The following is a 23,062-nucleotide window of genomic DNA, read 5'->3' on the forward strand; positions in this document are numbered from 1 at the left end:
GATAACCTGGTCGAGCAGCACCGCGTAACAAAAAAATAACACTAATGATAAAGATATAAAAGAATGTTCATATTAATGTCATTTCATATTCATTTTTTGAGAAGTTTGGAGGAAACCAGTCGAAGCCAGAATTTGCTGTGGACCTTCGTGGCGGTTCAGTGGAGTGGGCATCTAAAGAGAAGTCCAGCAAGAAGCATGTTATTGAGGTAAAAATCTAAATAAAATAGTATATGTTGGTGCTGTTTTTGTCAATTAATTTAACCAAACCAAACCTGATGCCTAATGACCCTGCTGGACTTCCTCAGCTGAAGACACGTCAGGGCACAGAGCTGCTGATTCAGTCCGAGATAGACAGCGTCATCGCAGACTGGTACAGGGCTCTGACTGAGGTTATCACAACACATGTGAGTGTTTCATGTATTGTGTATTGTGGTCTCGTGTTACACGTCTATAAGCATAATAGATTAGTCTTAACTTGTTAAATAGAAACAATAGTACAAAACACTGTACATTTCAATGAATCCAATTTACAAATAATGTTCTCACACACTGTGTGTTTCTGTCTTGTATGTTTGTCTGTAAATTTTATAGGCCTGGGAGTCGGATGAGGCTATTGAAGAGGACATGCCTGAGTCTCCTGGAACAGAGAAACAAGACAAAGAAAAAGATTTCAAAAAAAGCAAAAGTATGGAACAGTGTGCATCTCTTATAACACACACACACACACGGGTGTGTAACAATGTGTTTGTATCTGTACACAGCACTGAAGAGCGCCACTATGGAGACAGCCGATCAGAAGAAGACCAGAGTCAAACTTAGGAAATTCCTCACACGAAGGCCGACTTTACAGGCTGTGAGAGACAAAGGCTATATTAAAGGTAATGCACACGTACATGTTAATTAAGTATTAACCCTTGCTAATTGGCACCTGCCTTTATCCAGAGAGAATTAGAATTGATGAGAAGTATGATCCGGTTCACAGCAGTTTACTGGCTTTCGGTGCGTTCTTTCGGTTCCCTGTTCTGTATTCTGCTATGCTCTCTGTTTTCAGATCAGGTGTTTGGGTGCAGTATAACCAGTCTATGTTCCAGGGAGAACACCTCAGTACCCAACTTTGTCCGTATATGCATTGAGCATGTGGAGGACACAGGTACACAGGAACATATAACATCAGATATAGTCTCATTTATTTGTCTTATTTGGCATCAATGTAATATATAGGACACTTTGTCCTCTTTGTTATTGAATCATGGATTATCGATTCATTATGTACATTATTTTCCCCAAATACAGGCTTAAATGTTGATGGACTGTACAGAGTCAGTGGAAACCTGGCTGTCATTCAGAAACTGCGCTTTGCTGTCAATCATGGTACGGACTGTGTGTATATTTAAGTAGTTATAGTAGCACAAATGCGCAGATGGTCTATTATTGTATTCCTTGTGTCTTTTATTTTCTTCATCATAAACACTGGTGTGATATACTCGTGATTAGTTCTCAAATACAGTTATTATTAATGTAAGTGTATTTAAACTTGATCTATAATTTTCAATCTAATAGCCCAGTCACTCGGATGTCGATGTAGTCATGTGTGTATTTGTGCACATAACAGATGAGAAGGTGGATCTAGCGGACAGTAAATGGGAGGATATCCATGTGGTCACTGGTGCTCTGAAGATGTTTTTCCGGGAGCTTCCAGAGCCTCTTTTCACCTATTCCTCTTTTAATGACTTTGTTAATGCCATCAGTAAGTTCACTTCTTTGTCTCCGCCAATAGTAGTTTGTCCCATATGTGCAATAGAATAGTTATAAATAAGCACTAAATGAGTGTGTATGAAGTAAAATGAGCTCACTAGTGACTACTGATATAGTGTTTGTTTACAAAGCCAGACAAGTTTCTAAAAAATTGTCTTGTACTTCACATCTTAAATGCTGTTACCTAGAAATGTGCTATTCAGTGTTTGTGTGAAGTTTGTGTGTGAAGTTTGTAAAGACCCGCATGGCCACAAGAGGGCGCCACAAGCTACGTTTTATCAGAACTGATCACTGGGCCAACACTAATGCTGCTTTTATTTTGTTTGATTTATTTATTTTTTCTCCCTCAACAGAAAACTCTGACTACAAGCAGCGAGTTCAGGCCATAAAAGATTTAATTAAGCAGCTGCCAAAGCCGAATCAGGAAACAATGCAAGTCCTATTCAGACACCTGAAAAGGTAAACTCCCATATCTGATAACCTTTGGAGCTTAAAGTATTACTTTGAAGTGTACTGCATTTGCTCTTATATTCCATAAGGCTGAGGAAGGAGCAGTATATTGATTTGAAGTGTGTGCATGTTCATGTTCTTTAGAGGTGAGTAGGGTACGGCACGTGTTCTGTGCAAGCTGTCTGTATTGAGTTATCTCACTCCATTACTGAGACAGATCTGGAAACTGGCCAGCTACATCATTATGGAAGAGACTGTGTGATGGCAGGAGGGAGGGAGATATGTGGGGAGATAGGTGATGTGGACAGACCACATCCTTATGACACCATGATGTGATGCTGGAATTATCAAAATGAAAGTGAGAGAAAGAGAGCGATACTGAAATGTTAAACAGATGCTATATTTTGTGTGTGTGTGTGTGTGGGATTGTTGTGTGGTTATTACGTTAATGCATTACCCGTATAATAATCCTACATACTTTAATCTTTACCCTCACTTTGGGCCTTTCCAAGCCATTTTAAGTGTAGCTTAGATAGTCTTCAAATTTTAATAGTGCACTTTTACACACTTAAATGCATTGGCATTTATACCATAACTTCTTAACAAATGTCCAAAACACACACTGTTTTACTGCTCACTACTCCGACCTGCAACGTTAGCACAAAGCGCTCTCGTATTCAATAGTCTGATCTTTCACGTTTGCATTACTCAGGAGTTTAGTAGCTCTAGAAGGATGCTAACACGTTGGTAATGATCAGGTGTACTTTGCTCTGAAGTAAGCAGTATCCAAATAAGAGTCACCAACTGCTGTATTTAATGATGATACTTGACCGATATAGTGAGATATGTTTACTGTGGGGTTTATGTAATGGAACGTGAGCATGGGCACATTATATTGAACAGACTGCACTATATTCAATTCAATTCAAGTTTATTTGTATAGCGCCTTTTACAATAGACATTGTCTCAAAGCAGCTTTACAGAACATAACATTGAGCGGAAGGTAAACATAAGGAATAATAAAAGAAATAAGGAATAATAAAAGAAAAAGAATTAACAGAATAAAAATTCAAGATTCTTATTAGATATAGTTCACAATCTGTATGTATTTATCCCCCTATGAGCAAGTCTGAGGTGATACTATACCAAAGCATATAGATATTTAAAGTTCAAAACATATCTTTTAGTGGTTAATAAGAGTAAGGAATGCAAGTCTAAACCCTCCAGTGCGGGCTGGAAATTTAAGAGGACGGTAAGAGACAAATTGTCTGTGACATTGTCGTTGATGAAGCGCTCACATTGACCGGTAATTCACCTCCTACATAGCCATAAAACGTTCTCGCACAGAGCACACTCCATGATATGAAGATGTGAGGTCAAGGTAGTAAATCATTTGATGTGATTCCAGAGTAGGGCTGCATGGATAATCAGGTAATATTCTAATTGTGACGAGGATTTATATTAATTATGTTAAATATTATCGACTGTAACATCGGAAAGCTTAGCTGACGTTAGCGACGGTTTGTATTTTTATATATCGTGTACTACTTCAGCTCTTTACTTATTATCGTGTACTACTTCAGCAGTTTACTTATTTCAGCTCTTTGTCTAGGTGTGCATGCTGTGTATTCATTTATTTATTTTCAAGTTAATAAAATAATAAATAATATACATTTTTATTTAGCTTTAAAAAAAATTAACTTATACGTAGCTCTTATTCTGATTCAGGCTTATCCATGTAAAGAAATGCAGACTCTGAGTATACAATGTCAAAGAAGAGCTAATGATTTTTATATGATAATAAAGTTCAATCAAACCTCTCAGTTCTTTAATTGTATGAATAATTATAATGTATTTGCTGGGTCAAATTCTCATTCTCTTCCATTTTTATCACCACTTTATACATGTTTAAGATTCTTTCAGGTATAAAGTGGTGATAAAATGTGAGAGAATGTCTGCAAACAAATACATTTCTTTGTATCGAGTCCAATCAGAGGAGTTTATAGGTTATATTTAGTCCTGTTAATCGTGCCTGCTTCAATGTAGTGTTAGAGCAGAGAAATAAAAAGTGCCGTGCTCCTATAAATCTGGAATTTACATCCGCTTATTCAGTTAGAGGACGAAGCAGTAACCAACTGTAATGGTGGCCCAAAATTAACACATGGTCCTGAAAACCGTACAGCAGTGTTACAGAAAGGTCATAGAGCTTGCCGTAATCTTCGAGCAGGTTTATCACCTCCATTATTTTGATTGAGTGTCACTTAGAGCCACTCTAAACATCTTTTACACAGTGCTCTTGCTGTGGCCTGCACGATGGAAAAGGTGAGTAGATAAAGGTGGTGTGCTGGAGGGTGTAGTCGTTCATTATGATCACTACAGCCTGCTATCTCACTCTTAGGTCTGTGTTGGGACTGAGCTCAGATTTCATCGCCATATCAAACACTGACATTTGCCTCCATTTGCATTTAAATGACTCTTAGTCCTGTCTAACTGGAGATGGAGGATAGAGGTAGAGCTGGTTCATAAACATCTTGCTCTGACATTTTACTCTCAGAGAAATATTAAACCCATACTTGTATGTTTACGTTATAGGAAAAGATTTTCTGTTCCACCTTGGGCTTGTGTTCTTTAGTTCTTGTTTATTTTAATCATGTGCTTGAATATATTGCTAAAATCATGTTTGTTAAAGGAATCATTGTGAACTTGTGTCCCTCCTTCTTCCTTCAGAGTGATCGAACACGGAGAGGCGAACAGGATGACGACTCAGAGCGTGGCCATTGTGTTTGGCCCGACCCTCCTGCGACCTGAGACCGAGACGGGCAACATGGCAGTCCATATGGTCTACCAGAATCAGATTGTAGAACTGATCCTCCTGGAATATGACAACATATTTGGCAGGTAGAGCCCCTGGGAACTGTATCTTAATGTGCTGCTTCTCCAAAAGTAATGCCAAACCATAACCACTGCAGAATCCATCATGTAAAAGCAAAGGCATGCTTCATTTGCTGTGGACCAGGCTTAATACCGAACATATAAAAAGAAGAATATCTGCATTATAACATTGCTAAGTGGTCGAAATAAAACAAGAATATTAAAAGGTACTTTATGCACTTCCTGCTTTTGGACTTTTGAAGCTGTTTCCCTGGTTTACTATTCCTGGAAAGGAGCTGCTACTCCTGATTGAGAAAAGGATTTGCTGGATGGATTTGTTTATTTGTTTGACACAGTGGATGCTCCTCTATTTTTGCTCTACCTGGATGTTACACTCGTATCTGTAGCAGTCTGGAAAACTCAGTGTGATGGAATATGAAGAGATTTCAACCGTATGTATATAGTGAATAGTGAAGTACACCTGAAACTGGATTGGAGTTTTTTTTTTTTTCTTTTTCTTGTTTTGGACAAAACTGCACTTCTTAATATTTTTTCTGAAAAATACAGAAATTGAAACGGAGCATTATGAAACGCAGTATTGTTTCTCAAAAGCTAATCTATGGAGGAAAAGTGAGCCATTATTCTACAGTATATAAATATGCGTCAAAGCTTTGTCAGTATTACACATTAAATAATCGGACCCTGAAGAAGGATTTATGTGTCTTAATAGACTTGTTTTTCTCCGGTCCTGCTTTCCAAGCTTATACTATCTGCCATTAAGACTGCAATCCCTCTATCTCATTCTTTGATGGGACTGGAAAGATTTGCGTCCCCTGTCCATAACTGACCACTGGATTGCTGTCCTGTTCAATAGGGTCACTAAAGGCTCTGTGAGCTCTGAGGAACTCTGCACTCAATCAAATAACTGGACTATGGCATGGAAATGGAATCATAGCGAGAGGATTTTCTTTGTGTTAAAGGATGAAAACAGAGATTTCTGCAATTTAAAATTGTTAGGTTGCTGAAATTGTCCTCCTTTCATTGTGCTTGCCAGCCATTGGGTTTATTTTAATTTTTCCCCCAATTCCTCCTCACACTTCTCTTCCCCCTTCTTTCCCGCTCCTGCGTTACTGGAATTTGAAAGAGGATACGTTTGCGTTCAGTCGCGATGCTCCTGTTTCAGATCAATAGATCTCCACACCTACTTTTCTCTCTGTACATCTCTACATCAGTATGAACAGCAAACACAGGGTTGTACAGGAAATAGTGTTTATGGTGTAGTCATGCTGCACATGTGTTGTTGTTTTGTTTTTTTCCCCAGGTACACACAATGAAAAACCTTTTTATACAGGAGTTCCAAAATATATGTACAGATTATGGTTAAAAGATTTTGAAATCGTTTGAACTTCAAAAGATTTCCCTAATATCGTATAATAAATATTAGAGTAATAAATATAAGATATGAATTGCTTCAGATGAAGGGTTGTATTGCAATGCATTGTGAACAGCACATTTGAATGTAATTGTGAGACTAACTACTGTTTGACATTGACATGTCTAATCCTAATTAAAAAGAAATCACATGCAAACTACATTGTTGTTCTTGTGTGATTTCTTCACCTTCCTTCATATGCTTAGTCTTGCTTACTTTTTTCACATTTTGTTTAACATGTTAAGCCTTTACAGTATGTTTTTTTTTTTTTTTTTTTTTAAATATGTGTCTTTTGGAAAATCTCTCTAATGGTCTGTTAATAAAATGCTCGTGTTCCAGAGACTCGAGGGTATCTTTATTAGGGCTATCATTTGTTTTTCCGAGTGAGTTTTTATATAGTGTTTGCCCTTTTTCTTCAGTAGGAGCCTGCCTGGATTAGACAAATACAAGACAAATAACAGGGTAAGTATAAAATCACAGGCCTGCCTGAGACCACAACCTGTATAGCAGAGGGGAGTGGATCAGACTTTCCAAATGAGAAAACAATTAGCTCATATCCATAATTCAGAGCTTTGACCACAGTTTTGAGTAGCTAGAGCGTCAGCGGTGTGTGACGTGCACATCATACTCTACTTTGGATTTCAGGGCAGCAAGACAGAAAAGCTCCCAGTCTCTCAGGTCCACGGAGGCCAAAGTGTGGGGAGGTAATTTGAGCTTACCATTATGAGCCATAAAACATTCATCACTTTGGTTCTCTGTCGTTTTTTTCTGACTTTCTCCTACAGTGTTCGTCCATCTCTCAAACAGTTCTTATTCATGGCCTATGTGCATACCAACTTAAAGCTTATATGGTCACATGGCTTAAAATAGGTAGGGGGTGGGTGTGTGTGTGTGTGTGTGCGTGCACCACATCTTGGCAGTAAGCTTGTGGTTTTAAAATCGCAGAGATAAGTTTTAATCCCTCTTTGATCAGAGCCTTTGTAGTCTCATGAGTAGTTTCTGTATTTCCTGTGTAGAAGCCACACCTAATGTGAGTAATTGGATTCAATGGGAAACATGTGGAAACGTTTAGATCCGTTTCAGCTGTGTCCATGGAGACTGCAGTATTGTTGAAAGGCTAATGCTGCAGAGTTCTAAAAGATAAAGTAGTGTGAAATGTATAGCTAAAGACAACATTTACTCCAAAAGCTTACCTCCTTTGTGTTTGGCAGGCGCAGCAAAATGAAGCAACAAGAATCATTTGCATGTGGAGGATGCACCCAGGACTAGTGTAGAGTTTTATTTGACAAGGTAACTGCTTTTATGGATGTTTACATGAATGTAAACAGTTTTAGTTGATAGTAATTCTCTAGTCGATCTGTCTTCTTGACACTTATAAGAGTGGCCCAACAGTAAGAATTTATATTTTACGTTAGCCTCAGTAAGGGAACGAGGCACACTGAAGCCTCTGAGTGTGTGTGTGTGTGTGTGTGTTCTCATGAGTGTAATGTGTATGAATGCGCTAATATTTGCAGAAAATTATAAAGATGTAATATATTGGTATTTACTTTAGGAGTTGACTAATTTTCCTGTTCTGATGTACACATCAGCATGATTTCTTTCATGATTTCAGCACAGGATATATTCAAATCACCACTAATAATATATTCCGACCATTTCCCAGTAAGGATATTGCTCACTCTGTCTAAGTGTTTGGTTTGAACGTTATTTGCCAAAACACATTTTTGTGCATCCTGGTGACATAATCATGTGTTTTAAATGTCATGGGCTGTGCCTCAGTATTAATGAAGTTCTTGTGGCTGGACTTAAAGTCGTTTTGCTTTGGAAAATCCAATGCATTTTAAACAGATGTTTTATTTAGGATTTACATAAGGTAATTGCAAAATGCTGGAAATACCAGTTTGGTATATCTAAACAATGTCAAATCACCCCCACAACACACACATGCAAATTCATGTCCCTTCATTCGCTAATACAATCATCCCCATTAAGAAGGCAATAAATCTAAAGCTTGCTGTATTGAGCAGGACAGATAATGAACCCTTTCCTCATGTCCTTTTAGTGCTGAGGGTTGCTGTATGATTGGCTTAGCCGTGCTACATTACCTGAGCCGTCGTTAAAAGGTCTATGAATTAAGCTCGACGCAACACCTGAAAGCGCCTAGAGAGAAATGACCGCATTAGATTTCTCTGTGATTTCTAACACACGACTCTCTCCTCACACTTTTTTTGGTTCGAGTGCTTCTACATACTAATTTGCTGCTGACGGCCACGTGGTGGGTCTCTCTTCCTTTCTGATGAGTCCTCTTCAGCCCACAGCAACAGAGCCGGTCCTAGTCAGCAGCTTATTAGGATGTAGAGTCAATAACAGAGCCTGTGTTATCCTCAGAGACATAATGATACGTGTTTCAACATCTAACCTCCTTATTAGTGCTACTAAGTGACGATCACACTTAGAAATAGCTCCGAGTGCTTCTTAATTATAGCCTGAGAAATCATAGGGTTGTTAGTGTGTAGCACGTGTGTGTGCTGTGTGTGAGAGTATGTGCACACACTTGTGCATGATAAATGAGGGGTGTTTGTGCTGGTATTATGACTGTGTTTCCCTAGAGTTTACTTTACACTCTTGCCCACCCAGACGCATCTCTCACACACACATGCACTCCAGCCTCGTTGTTGTGGTGATTTATGGCGGGTACTCAAGCAGGCGCTTTGCTAACTGAAGCTGCTCCACTGTGGCTATGAGAAATGTGTTTCAAGGTGAAAATCAATCAGGGCATCTTGTGCAGATAACATGCAGCATCCTCTTATGGACTTTTACTCCCATAAGCATTTTTAGGATAGAAGGAACACCGTAAGAAACGGACCAGTCTAATTCACTTCAGTCTATTCACAGGTTACTGAGTGTCTGTTAAACTAGTTTTCAGGTGTTTTTTCAATTCATTTTAATCTCCATCCCTAAGTCTACGTGGTCTTATGACAAATAAGAATGATAAAATGTTTCCTGATTCCAACTAAACAAAGAAAAACCTCTAAGAATCTTGTACTGGAATTCCATCAATGGTTTGGTGATGTGTTTTTCTAAGGCGTTTTTGTGAATTCGTCAAATCAATGTATTTCTAAATTAACCTCTATATCTGTAGATTTTAACGTTGTGGAGATTGCTTTTTCAGAAATTAATAAATGTGGTATTTTCTATCTCAAGGGACAACAGCTTCAGCTCCAATTCATTGGAAAAATACATAAACAATAATATTGGAATATTAAATTTTACCGTGTTGCTTCAGGCAGCACAGGGATGCAGTGGGTAGAGTTTGTCCGAGGTCGACTCTGAGCTCAGGTTTCTGACACGGACAACTTTTGCATGTTCTCTGCATCTGTTTTCTCCGAGTTCTCCAGTTTCAGCCCACAAATAAAAACATTTAGGTAAGTGGATTCTCTAGTCTAAATCGCCCCTAGTAGTGAACGAGACTCCAGAACTGTGACCCTGCAGAAAATGAAGAGAAATTGCTAAAGTTGTGTAAATCCACATAACATTTAAACAAGTGTCATTTATGCTACTGTATTTATAGTTGCTTTAACTGTAAAGATATATCGATGCTTTATTGACCTGCCCTTTTGTTGTATTATAAGTGGGTTTTGATTTCATCTTAAACTTGTTTAACATGGTACTGGACATTTCTGCCCCTTTAACAGATTATTGAGGATTTTTTTTCTCCCTTTTTAGAAGTTCATCTTGTTTAAGCAAAAATATTAGAAATTTAAATTTGCAGCTACAAAAATCTGGATTAATTGTCAAAATGTACAGAAAATAAAACTCTTCCAAATATCCCACATGAAGTGAAAAATCTAGATGAGTAGCTTACATCAAGCCAAACATTTCTCCTCGTCGTTCTAGCACACACCAAAGCAAGGTATTAATATCTCAGATTTTTCATCATAATTCCACAGAAATGTAATGCGTACATGATCAATGTATCCTCATGGGACAAATTCTAAGTAGGCTACAAACACATTACCTCTCTGTGATTGTGGCATGTGATCTAAAGGTCCATTGGGGAGCTGAGAGGCAGATATTTATGTCAATGCGTAAAAGTGAGTGATCTAGTGAGCGGGGTCGTGTGCATCAAATCCCGCAGTGCGCGCACGTAGGCAGCGTGAGTCTCGCTGCTCAGTCAAGTGATGTAGTGAGCCATGTGTGCAGTGTCCTGATGCTCACAATACTGCAATCACTTAACCATGAATTAGTTTAAATACACACTTTATGTTTTAGTTATGTCACTCGGATGGAAATTGCTTAAAATATCCTTACAATGTGAAGGCTTAGACTGTTTTTCTGTTGTTTTCACCATACAGAGGCCTCTTTATGTGGTACTTGCATACTGTATACTCTGTACATGTGCCGGTGAGAGATTAGGATATAAAATGCTCGAGCGTGTCTTTAAATCCAACCTGTCTCCTAAATATGCTGAAAATGAGTCCTCTTCCTCCTCCTCTTCCTCCTTTCAGCATGAAACTGGCTTAGCACAGGATTCAATTTTGTTAGCACATGCAGTTTAACTTTTGAATCGTTTTTAAATATTTAAAGGAAATATTTCTACAAAACTGCAATGCTACGTAATATGTTTTGCCTCGTGATTTAACCGTAATCTATACTGCCAGCTTGGCTGTTTTTTCTTCAGATCATCTTTTAGCTGCTTCTCATTTTTTTCTCCCCTTCTGTCCGGATTTACTAACACGGAATAATCGGTCTTTATGGTCTTTCCTGCTCCACCTCTGCCCAATTGCTTGTGGATGTGCTTGTAATTTAGTATTTAACATAAGTCCACTGTACTTCCAAACACGCCCCATTCCCCCACCTTTATCTCTTGCTCTCCCAGTGCTCTAATGAGGTTAGAGTGGGTGGAGAAAGAGAGCGAAGTGGATTAGTGTTGAGCTGATGGACACTGGCAGCAGGAAGAGTGAATGATCCTTCCCATGCCCATGCTTCAGGAGGGGTTGGCTGGGGTAAACTCCCCCTGCCCCTTAGGTGGAACTCTAATTGATTTTTCTACATTGTGCCATCTGGCTCTAAGCACAGCAGGAGGGAGGAGGAAGAAAGAGAACCCCTGAAAATTGAGTTGCAGATCCACATAGATCCAGCACATTGTTCAGACAGCAGTAGGATGACTAGAGTGTTTATGTACAATGGAGGTAAAAGGTCAACATCGGTCTGAAGAACAATATGTCGTGAATGTGCCAGAGTTTGAGGCGGTGTGGAGGTGAGTTCAGTAACAGGAACATCGGATGGTGTTGGTGAATAAAAGGGCAAATAGTATAATAGTAAAAAAAAATTAGTGTAAGCAGAGCACATGAGGAAGATGATGATGAAGGTTACAAGCAAAATGAATTGCAATTGCAGTGACACATTGACTATTAAATCTAATATACCTACTTCCTCTGTAACTGCTGTATTTACATCACACAAGTCGCATTATAAGGAAAAAGTGCAGAATTGACTACTGTAGCTGTCCATCAAGATTTAGAAACCGAAGCCTGAAATGAACAAACTAGTGAACATTTCAGTACTGTATATATTTTTCCTCCTAAAAGAGCTTTGCCAAGATAATTCTGCAGGTTAAGTAACTTTCCAACTTAACAAATACCACCTTTAGACAGGCACAATATACACACACAAACACACTGTGTAGTGTTTAGTCTTCATGTGCTAATGGAATTCATGCAGCATGTAATGTATGTTATGTCCAGTAAGTGGTCTGATGAAGCCTGAGTACAGAACGTCAGGCCATGTGTTTCAGTATGAGACATCACATTACAGTGTTTAAGACATTACCGGGAAGGGTGTAGCATTTTGAATTATACCTGAGACAAATTGAATTTCTACCTTGATTGAATTAGATATAGAAGACAAAGGGAGAAAGAAGAGTTGGAGAGAAAGAAAGATAGAGAGCGCTCTGAATTGTCCCTGAAGGACAGGAGAGCTACAAGTAGCTTACCATAATTTTGGTGCTTTACATTCACTTTCACTGGAAATCAACGAAGATTACAGATTATAATCAGCGGAACAAGAACATTTTTAATCAGAGGTCTCTGTCAGCTGAGGAAAGTGCTCAGAGATGGCTATATTGTTTAATTAAAGATATGTCATCAATTAAAGGGAAAACATCAACAACAACAACAACAAAGCTTCTTAGCTGTGTGTAGCCACCACAAGCTCAGGTCAATTTCTACACGTCTCTGGAACCGTACTGTAGTGATGAACTGTTCTTCCATAAAGATCTTCCCCCAGTTACTGTGTAGATGATGTTTTTTTCTTTTTTTACACACAGGCTAACCACAATTGTTTATTTACACAGGTGGTAAATGTGTTTGAATAAAGTTATGTAAATGAGCTAATGTAAAAAAACAGAGAAACGTTAGTATTTAGGTATTGAACAATGGGTGTGTGTAATGTACACACACACACACACACACACACACACACATCTATATAGATGTCTTCCATGTACATATAGACACATCTACACAGACCCATACAGAAGACTCCACATTAGCATGCATTTAGCCATGCAGTATCAGAGCAGAAGAAGCTAGTGTGGCATTGGCATCATTTTCAGACTTTTCATCAGATTATAGATTTGTGCATTACTAATTCATGCTCTCTGGCCCAAAAGCCGCCCTGAAATCCAACCCTGATCAATGGCAATAACCTTGGGGGAGTTCTCAAGGTTAGGAGACTTTTTACTGGCCATCACATCTTTGTCTCTCTTGTGTCTTTTTCTGGCTCTGGCTCTCTTCCCCTGTTGTCTAGACTGCATTACATTACATTAGTTTCTATCCTGTAAGAAACAGTAGTTTAGTCTGATTAGCATGCTTTAATAAAAAATAGATTAGTATCAGATTTAGTGTAGTGTAGTGTGTGTGTGTGTGTGTGTGTGTGTGTGTGTGTGTGTGAGTGAGTGAGTGAGTGAGTGAGTGAGTGAGTGAGTGAGTGAGTGAGTGAGTGAATTAATACAGTGTAGAACTATGAACTGTGTTCTTTAATTAACGTAAGTTTTTTGGGAATAAATCTAGTAAACTGACACTGTACTGTGGTTGTAAATGTTAAATGTAAAAGTCGCGTTATTTTGACTTCCAAGTTTCATATCAAGGTCTTAAGTATATCCATAAATCAGTGTTTTTTTGTGATCTCGTTTCTTCTGTTTCTCTCTGTGCTCTGGCTCTTTAAAAAGATAAAATAAAACCCATAGAAGACCAGTACCATCAGCTGCTATTCATGTAAAAGACTATTAAACTGAAAAGACATCCATCCTCCAACAATTGGTTGTTTAGTTATTTAGTTAGATTATGTAGAGATGTACAAGCTTTTAATGTGTTTTCTCAGTCAAATAACCCAACAAGCTTCTGACTTTTTTTTTTTTTTTTTTTTAAGTATTTTCTGGATTTAAACATATTTCCAAAATATGGGAAAATTGCTATTTCAAAGCATATATATATATATATATATATAGTGTGTGTGTGTATATATATATATACACACACATACAGACACACATATTAAATTAAATTTCTTTATTTTTTTGTTTAAAATCTATTTCAAGTTCATTGTGTGCAAAAGACCTAGGACACGCTGGAGGGACTATGTCTCTCGGCTGGCCTGGGAACGCCTCGGTATTCCCCCGGAAGAGCTGGAGGAAGTGTCTGGGGAGAGGGAAGTCTGGGCATCCCTGCTTAGACTGCTGCCCCCGCGACCCGGCCCCGGATAAGCGGTAGAAAATGGATGGATGGATGGATGGATTTGTGCAAATGATCTTGTTCCAGAAAAGTTGTGAATTCTTGATTTATTTTATTGTGAGACGGGGAGTCATAAAAAACAAACGAAACAAACAAACAAAAAAGAAAACCTATCTATAAAAAATATATAACCACAGATTAAAACAGGGACATATAAAACAAGTCGCGGCCATGCTGTTAACACACTGGCACAAATAAAACATTAAAAACAAAAAAAAGAAAGAAAAAACTTCTTCATTGACAACATTTTGGCTTTGTAAAAGAGTAGCACAGTTTTGTGGTTAAAGACGTCTGCACATGTAGCATACAATTAAATTATCAATGTTCAGTAGCTTTCAAGTCTAGTGGGGGAAAGTAACACAACGATGAACAATGTGAGGAAAGAAATCTCCAATATTTTAAATACTGGGTGTCTGTTTAAAAACAATTCAAATAATTGTAAATGTGAAAATAATACTCTTTCTGTTTTAAAACACTTTGAAATGCCAGAGAGCTTTCCCTAGCTTTGTATTCATTCATTCTTCGAAATTATTCTTCATACTAAAATATATTATTGTATTAATACAAACTACAATATTGTACACTACACTGTGTAATAAATAACCATAAAGGAAAAAAATATAAAAAAATAAGACACATAAATATAAAAGGTCTCTAAAAACTAAACTTATACTGATGACGAGGGTGAGGAAATAATACTGCCATGAATGCAAACAAACATTACACAATGTTCACTGAGAAACAAACACAACAAATCGAACAAATATTTAATACTGACTGTTACGAAAGTAGACGGAAAGGGAAAAAAAACGAAAAAAAAAAACGAGGTGAAAGGTAACGGTGGGTTCGTATTTAATACCTGAAGTAAAAAATAAAAAAGGTAAATGCACAGTTAATCAGATGAAGAAGTGCATCAAACAGGTCAAGCAGAAACACTTCAGAGCTGGAAATGTTTTGTTCTCAAATTCCTGACTGTTTGTAAGAATTCATTTGTTCCTTAAAGAGGCAGGAACAGTCCTCAGGTTCGGACTAGTGGTTCAGGGTCAGGGGTCACAGGTTTGCTACCGTGTTGGGAACATGCTGTTAAAGAGTGTGAGAGAAGTGCACCAGCTCTGTGCAATGGCACTTAACACATGCATGCTTTTGCATAAAGGAGGGTGTGGGGGAAGCGAGGGGGCAGCAGGGGGGCAAATTAGACCCATTTAATTACTGACATTTCTTCAATGTTAACTTATTTCTTTCTTTCTTTTTTTTTGGATCTAGGATTGTTTACCACCCCCATTTTTTTTTCTTCTTCTTACGTTTAAGGCTCACAGACCAGTTCCAAACAAAACAGACAGACAGGCGCCGAGCTAGCGTCGGCCAGCGTGACACACGGGTTAGCTCGAGAGTATTAATACTGAAAGGTAGACGTTAAACAAGGCCCACAGAGGTGTTCATCAGTAAACTGGGAGCATGGTAGTGCACAGGATCAGTTTTCCTTCATATGCAATAAAATACTGAGTTTTGTTCATTGGCAATAAAAATGTATAGAAATCTCTCCCAACTGTACAGCTTTTTTTTTTTTAAGGTTTAAACAAGAGTGACAAAAATTAGTAACACTGATAAAAACAAACCCAAGGTGTTTAAGTAATAAAACGTTATTAGCTAAAACGTTTCTAGCTTTCAGTCTGTATATGTCATTTTCTCATTAAACTTTGTCTTCATACAAACCATAAACACTGAAAATTGTCCTTATGTGAAAAAAAAAACACTAGTTGTTTTTTTTTTGTTGTTGTTTTTTTTTTTTTTTAAATCATCAGGCACACAAGGGGTTTTATACACAGTAGTGGGATAAAATGCAACGGCAGAGCTCCTGCGCTCTCGCTCCCTTCCTTCCTTCCTTCTTTTACCATTTCCTGCAATCCTCTGGAAGCAGCCACATCTGCAGTCTTTGTTCAAATTAGTAAAGTTTTCGTAAAATTAAGTAGCAAAGAATAAGAGTGAGAAAAGCCCTGTTGTGGTTTCTCTTCATTTCACATCTCCGTTTTCACTGGGTGTGTTTCCTTCATTTCCGTCACCCTCCTCCTTCACATTTTCTCCTTCATCATCGGCTTGTTTCTCTCCTATGTTTTCCTGCATGTCCATCGTTTCTGTGTTTTCCGTCTGCTCTTCATCGTCCTCATCGTCCTGCATCACCACGACCTTCATCAGCTCTCCGTCGTCATCTTCGTCTTCCTGACTTACCGTACCCTCCTCGTGTTCTCCGTTCTCACTTACCGCCTCTTCATTTCCTGTGTCCATCTCCTCCATCCTGTACTGCTCTCTGGTGTCCTCCTCATCCTCTCCTCCTTCCTCACCGATCCTTACCACCTGTATTTCATCCTCGTCCAGCACGCTGCCCGAGCCTATGGCGTCCTCCTCCTCCTCGCTCTCCTCGTCCTCCCTGGCGCTGCTCCCTCGTTCATCAGAGTCCACCTGAGACGGGGGCGAGGTGGCGGTGCTTGCTGCTCCAGGCCTCTCTTCAGTGGGGTTCTCCTCCTCTTCGTCCCTCTGTACCAAGCTCTGGCCGTGCGCCTCCTTCTTACAATATGAGTAGCGGTGGTTCATGTGCTGAGAGTAGGAGCCGGAGTGAGAGAAGCGCTTGCCACACTTGTCACACTGGTACGGCTTTTCGCCCGAGTGCAGACGCAGGTGTTCGATTAGGTGGTGCTTGTGTTTGAAGGCTTTGCTGCAAATCCCACATTCGTGTGGACGTTTACCTGCAAGACAGAGAAAACAGACGTGTGCTTTATTTCACTTGGGTGCAAAAACAAACAACATCAGAAGTGCAGACTTTTGGCTGAATGGTGTCCGGATTTTTTTCTTTTTAGTTTATCATTTTTATTATAATTAATTGTAATTAATTTTATTTGTATCTACCAGTTTCTCGTGCCTGCATAGTGATGGATGATAGTGATTTTTATTTGTGTTTAATCTGCAAATGATTTTAAGTCACTGGTTTTAAAATAAATTATATATATACTCAATCTTCACTTTCATCATTTTTCTAGTCAAAGGATGGGAGTCCAGATATCTTCCAATTCTGTAAAGTGAGTGAATGATCACATAACAATTGATTTCTTGTTACTGGAACAGATTCAGCAGTTTATTCCTGCTGTCTGGATGTGTGCACGTGTGTAATTTTAAGTTAAATAACAAGTGTGTTAAATTCATAAAACTGACAAATGATGTGTTGCATATCATCAGTTACTTAAAACCAGCCCTGAAAACATATTACTCATTAACTGGGCCAGACCCAAAGCCACCTGTTTTACATTTGCATTTCTTGTTCATTTCCCTGTTTTTGTTTGTATTTACATTTGAATAATTCTTGCTTGCTGTCAGTTGTGTCATTAACACACCGGGTCATGGTGAACAAAATTGTGCCTGTCTAGGAAAACATCCTACAAACAGCATAAATCTCATCTGTAAGGTTCTTGGTTAGTTCTATATTTTACAAACGTTACTTGGGAGGGAGGGTCTACCTTTCAAGCCCTGCTACTAATTCAGCATTTCCTTTCCCCTTCAAGTACTGAGTAATTATCACACTGTTATTCCAATTACATGCCATCATACACAGAAGATGAGAAATTGAGCATCTTACACAAGTGCTTTAAAAGGTACTATACAAAGATAAGCTTATGAAACTGCTTAGTAACAAATACCTCTGTATTAATATCCTTTCCCCAACCTGCTCACACAGGATTAAGCACTACATGTCATTATGTATCCATGGATAATAAAACCAAACAATGAATCAAAACAGAGTGTGACAGCTCATGGGCTGGAGGTAAGGGTTATATAAACCGTGGCTTTGGAGAGAAGGAAAAAAACTGCCTGTGATGTCAGTAGGATGTAGGCTGCTGGCTTTTGGCTCAGTATCTTAAACCGAAAGAAACGAGCAGTTCTTTGACTCGACTGAAATCTTATGCGCCGAAAAAAGAGAGAAAATTACTAACAGACTGTAATGTAACACACTAGGTTCCAAGCTGAAAGGTAATGCTTTTGGCCAGCAAATGATGAGAGGAAACTTCACCACACCCTCCTGCAGTTACAGTACACATATAACTTAAATTGTTTTGGCAGAATTTCACTTGAATCCATTGTGTGTTAAATTCACTGTTAGTAAGCAGGGGAATGTGCTGATCTCTGTATGCACGTCTGAAAAAAACACACCTGTGTGTTCGTATTTATGCCGAAGCAGCGAGCTGCTCTTCTGGAAAATTTTGTCACACAGGTCACAGGCATACAAGCCATTTTCAGTCTTCTTCATCTTCTTCCTCACCGGCCCAGAGTCTGAGTCCGTCTGCTCCTCCAGCATAGAAGCCACCTCTGAACTGGCATCCTGCTTCTCCTCCTACACACACACGAACCAGTAACGTGTATAACTTTGTTTTATATAATGTGTATATTCTGCTATGCCACCTTTACAGGTATTTCCCAACATCACATGCTATAGAAATCAATGCAAGTGTGAAATCATGGAGCAACATCTGACTCCAATGTTTTAATCATGCTATTTTTACTCTGTACACAATAATTCACTCCCACGTTTTCACTGGTCTGTGGACTCACCTTGACACCATTAACCTGCAGTATAGCCTTCTGTGGTGTGTCGCCCCCTGCAGGGCTGGAGGCTGTAGTGGTGTAGGTATAAGCTAGCTGTGGGATTAAGATGGTCTGTTTAGTGGTGGTGAGGGTGCGAAGGCATTGCTCTGAGCCTTGCTTGGTGATAGCCACCAGAGTGGGCAGTTGAGTGGTCACAATGTTCAGGGGATTGGCACTTGTTTGGCTGGCATAGATGGCAGTACTTGTGCCTGCATTGTTGAGCACTTCCTTCTTTGTGCAAACCAAGTTCAGAGGCTCGTCCTGAGCTAAGTAAACAGAGTGAGCGCTGGTTGTATTTGCTGCTGCTACAGATTTTGGGAGAGACAAATCAAGAGGTCCGTCTCCTTCCTCTGCAGTCTGGGCTGGCACAGGCCCGTCTGCAGATAGATTTAGTGGTAAAGGGGATGTGGGGCCATTTTCTGTTCCACTTATACCAGCTGTAGTGCCTTCTGCTGGGCTACGAAGCTCCATCTCCTCCTCCTGTTTTGTTTTGGTATTGTCCTCTGGCAGTGACTCGAGGGTTTCCTCCAAAGTGTCATTAACATCCACCCCATTAGTCTGCTCTTTCTGGGGTGTGGTTGTGGAGACCTCCATTGGAATTTGCCCATTCTGCATCTTCTCAAACCACTTCCTGACAATATCATTAGGAAGATTAACTGACTCTGATATCTTAGCTAGCTCCTCCTTGGTAGGTTCTGCATTTAAGGCATAATAAGCCTTAAGCAAGGACATAAGGTTCTTCAGTGGGGGCTGCTCAGGACACAGTCCAACATCTGCTTCAGGCTTGTCATCCAAGTGTGTTCCGTTGATCTCCTGATCCCCCTTGTCACAGTGTGTGTTTGTTGTGTGATTGTAGAGTTTGCCTTTCTCTTCCTGCCACTCTTCATTTACAGTGATGGTAGTTTTGTCCATCGTTGATTTGCTTTTAACCGTCAGGTCCTCAGGCAGTCGTTCAGTCTTGCAGGAGTCTGTATTCTGCTCCTCCGGCTCTTTCTTCAAGTTCTGCAGAGCTGCCTGCGCCTGCGATGGGTCAAGGCTGTAGTTGATTATGATCTTGGCAGTACCGTCCTGGTCAACTATGGGAAGACTGATGGCTTGGATGACTTGCTGAGGAGCCTGTGCAATAGCCACTCTGCCTGTGGTTGTAGACTGGCCTTTGGTCTGGGCATTCTCCAGCACCTGCCTAATCACATTCCCATCCACTGCCACCTTTAGCATGTTCTGCAAGTCCCCTAGATTAATGCTGATTGGGGAGACCAGTCCTACAGTGGGGAGGACTACAGCCTGGACTGCCCCCTGTAGGGATGCTGCTGCCCCTCCTTGGAAAACCCTGTTTACTCCTCCGGGGGCAGCTGAGGTAACTACCACAGGCTTGTACTCATAGTCCAATGGCTCAGACTTAATCTGTGTGATCGGGAGCTGCTCCTGCAGGGGTTTACTATGGTCCAGTTTGTCCCGGGTCTGAGTTCGGGCATTGGCGGGGGAGGAGGGCAGGGATGGCGAAGGGCACTGAGGGGTTTTGGTGCCTCCAGTTGTAGGCGAGGGTCGTGGTCTGCCATTGACGGGAATAAGGCCGATGCATTTCTTGCTGCTGATATGGGAACTGTAGGAGCCAGAGTGAGAAAAACGCTTTTTACAGTTGGGGCACTCGTATGGCTTCTCCCCTGTATGACACAAACAGACAAGGACTCATATACTTCTGCACACCTATAATGTTTACATATATGATGTTCCACATAACTACAAATTTAAGATATTTTACTTATATCCTTCCTTATCTTCACACTTTAATTTATGCTAGCATGGTTCTATTTTATATGTATAGCATATATATATATATATATATATATATATATATATATATATATATATATATATATATATATATATATATATATATATATCCCATTCATTAGGAAAATTAAATAGGAGGCTGGAAAAATATCTTCATAACAAATACATGCACTGAGTTGTAAATAAAATTGAGTAAAGCAGACAGTTTAAAAAAGCCCAGATGTTCCAGATGAAATCAATTGCTGCACAATTAGTTTTCTTTAACCTCACAATTAAGAGCCAGTATAAACAGAGGCATGTTTCCTATTTCAGAAGGCTTGCCAGAAACTACATATGCAGGACTTTGGCGGTGCAGACTAATGTTGAATTTCCTTATTAACTAACACAAATACACAGACAGACATGCAATGCCAAAAAAACGTTAGTGTGCTCACCACTGTGGATACGCAGGTGTTCTTTCAGGTGGTGTTTGTATTTGAAGGCTTTGCCACATTCAGTGCACTTAAACTTACGGTTTCCTCCACCCCCTGTTTGGGTTACGTGCCGCTGGAAAGAGACAGAAAATGTGCTTTATACTGCTGTAGTTCCATAAGCGTATTACTATTCATAACATATATTAAATGTGACTTAATTTATTTATTTTGAGAAATTTGTTATTCAGCTTCACAGACACAGGACAAAAAAGCTGAATATTGATTTAGCTTCCTATACTTAAAACAATCTACACTGTTGGAGAGGTGATAGAATTCCAAAAAGTATGCAAGATAAATGAAGGACTGAAGGTTAAATGCTGTACCTGGTCTCTGCCTGCTTTATGTGCGCTCATGTGTCGGTCGAGCTGTGTGCGGTGGGAGAAAGTGTAGCTGCAGAGTGAGCAGCTGAAGTTGTCCTCGCTCTTCTCGTGTCTATACTTTATGTGCTCCTTCAGTGATGTGTAGCGCTTGTAGCCACGAGAGCAGTAGGGACAGGTGAGGAGCTGAGAAAACGCGTCTGGTGTGCCTGAGAGCGAGAGCGAGAGAGAGAGAGAGAGAGAGAGAGAGAGAGAGAGAGAGAGAGAGAGAGAGAGAGAGAGAGAAGCAGGCAAGGGGTGAGACAAGAAAGAGAGGCAGAGCAAGAGGGGTAAGTGCAAGGACAATGATATGAATACAAGGACATGTCTCTTACACAAACGCACACAGAGTAACACAAAACATGTGCTCGGTAAATGAGATGTGATTTGAAGAGACACAATTAAAAATGAACAACAGATTCAAAAAAGCCACTGAAACAAAACACAGAATGTGCTATATATAAAAAAGTGTACATCGTGAATGAATATACGAATGAGGCTTTGAAAAAACACATCACCTTGGAAGCCATGAGTGAGAGTGCATGTATACACATGTGTGTGTTATTGTGCTGATTGTGAAGTGTGTGTGCTGAAGTAGAGCAATATGTGAACTTCAATCGCACACTGTAATAGAGAGCGGCCTTTGATGTGACAGCTAGCGCACAACTCAACAACTCTCTCTCTCTCTTTCCATCCCAAGATCTTCAGCACAAAGAAAGAGAGGAGCCGAGAAGAAATGAGGAGAAACAAGGGAAGAGGAACGGGTGCTTGGTAAACACTTTTTATAGTGGGTGAGTGAAAGGGGCAAAGATGACTGGATTAATACATTAGAAATGAACGACGTGAAATATTTTTCTTCGTCATCTTCTGGTGATACACAAATTAAATATTAATATAGATAATATGAGATATTTATTAACTTGGTTTCATATTCATGTCTAGCTGACTAAGAGGACACTGTAATAGTTAAAATATTTTGCCAATGATATTCATTACGGGTATGTATCGGAACTGCCGAATCATCACGTTGACCTTCATTAATCATCTGAATTATTCATAGGTCTATCTGTGAATAAGAATTGAGGTTCAGCTGGCGAACTCTATCTATCTCTATCTAAACACTTCCCAGGTAACATATTACCTGTTAACAGGTAACGTATTAAACTCCTGTAGTCAGGTGAATCGCTCCCACACAAAGACATGAGAAACTCTCTCAGGTATGAAACATTTGCTCAGGTGTTGCGTTTTCCCACTTTCTGTTCAAACAGGTGAGCTGGAATTTTCAGAGTCATCAAAGGCAAGCTGTGTGTTTAGAGGTGTGTAGCTGAGTGTGAAATCTGTGTTTGTGAACTCTGAATTCACAATAAGACTGTATGATGAGCATATGCATACTCTATATCTTGGTGGGGACCAAATGTCCGCACCATTATAGGAATATATAGCAGGGGAGATTTGGCTTGTCATGAAAACTGCAGTTATTATTTCCTTTAGGTTAGATGTAGCATATAT

The 23,062-nt window shown here is 39.5% G+C and overlaps 2 protein-coding genes and 1 long non-coding RNA gene across 17 annotated transcripts in view; 2 read left to right on the top strand and 1 right to left on the bottom strand.

Moving 5' to 3' along the window:
* The window catches only part of arhgap12b (Rho GTPase activating protein 12b), a 47,138-nt gene extending 40,470 nt beyond the window's left edge, over positions 1-6,668 (top strand). For all 11 annotated transcript variants that reach the window (XM_047817077.1, XM_047817073.1, XM_047817074.1 and 8 more), the window contains 9 exons: positions 105-206; positions 306-404; positions 592-685; positions 762-878; positions 1,052-1,150; positions 1,294-1,371; positions 1,613-1,747; positions 2,109-2,214; positions 4,933-6,668. In XM_047817077.1, the coding sequence (XP_047673033.1) occupies positions 105-206; positions 306-404; positions 592-685; positions 762-878; positions 1,052-1,150; positions 1,294-1,371; positions 1,613-1,747; positions 2,109-2,214; positions 4,933-5,107 (1,005 nt within the window). In that variant the 3' untranslated portion in view covers positions 5,108-6,668. The remainder of the gene's footprint in view (positions 1-104; positions 207-305; positions 405-591; positions 686-761; positions 879-1,051; positions 1,151-1,293; positions 1,372-1,612; positions 1,748-2,108; positions 2,215-4,932) is intronic.
* Positions 6,669-6,924: 256 nt separating this feature from the next.
* On the top strand, positions 6,925-22,815 carry LOC125145308. Its single transcript, XR_007143658.1, has 4 exons — positions 6,925-6,970; positions 7,154-7,212; positions 7,720-7,798; positions 22,254-22,815. It is a non-coding gene; the product is annotated as an uncharacterized LOC125145308 (long non-coding RNA).
* The window catches only part of zeb1b (zinc finger E-box binding homeobox 1b), a 55,311-nt gene continuing 46,582 nt past the window's right edge, over positions 14,334-23,062 (bottom strand). For all 5 annotated transcript variants that reach the window (XM_027177548.2, XM_027177553.2, XM_027177549.2 and 2 more), the window contains 5 exons: positions 21,521-21,723; positions 21,159-21,270; positions 18,898-20,594; positions 18,499-18,679; positions 14,334-17,042 (listed from right to left, as the gene is read on the bottom strand). In XM_027177548.2, coding sequence (XP_027033349.1) covers positions 16,312-17,042; positions 18,499-18,679; positions 18,898-20,594; positions 21,159-21,270; positions 21,521-21,723 — 2,924 coding nt within the window. In that variant the 3' untranslated portion in view covers positions 14,334-16,311. The remainder of the gene's footprint in view (positions 17,043-18,498; positions 18,680-18,897; positions 20,595-21,158; positions 21,271-21,520; positions 21,724-23,062) is intronic.

Source organism: Tachysurus fulvidraco, chromosome 8, assembly GCF_022655615.1.
Source record: "Tachysurus fulvidraco isolate hzauxx_2018 chromosome 8, HZAU_PFXX_2.0, whole genome shotgun sequence".
NCBI lineage: Eukaryota > Metazoa > Chordata > Actinopteri > Siluriformes > Bagridae > Tachysurus > Tachysurus fulvidraco.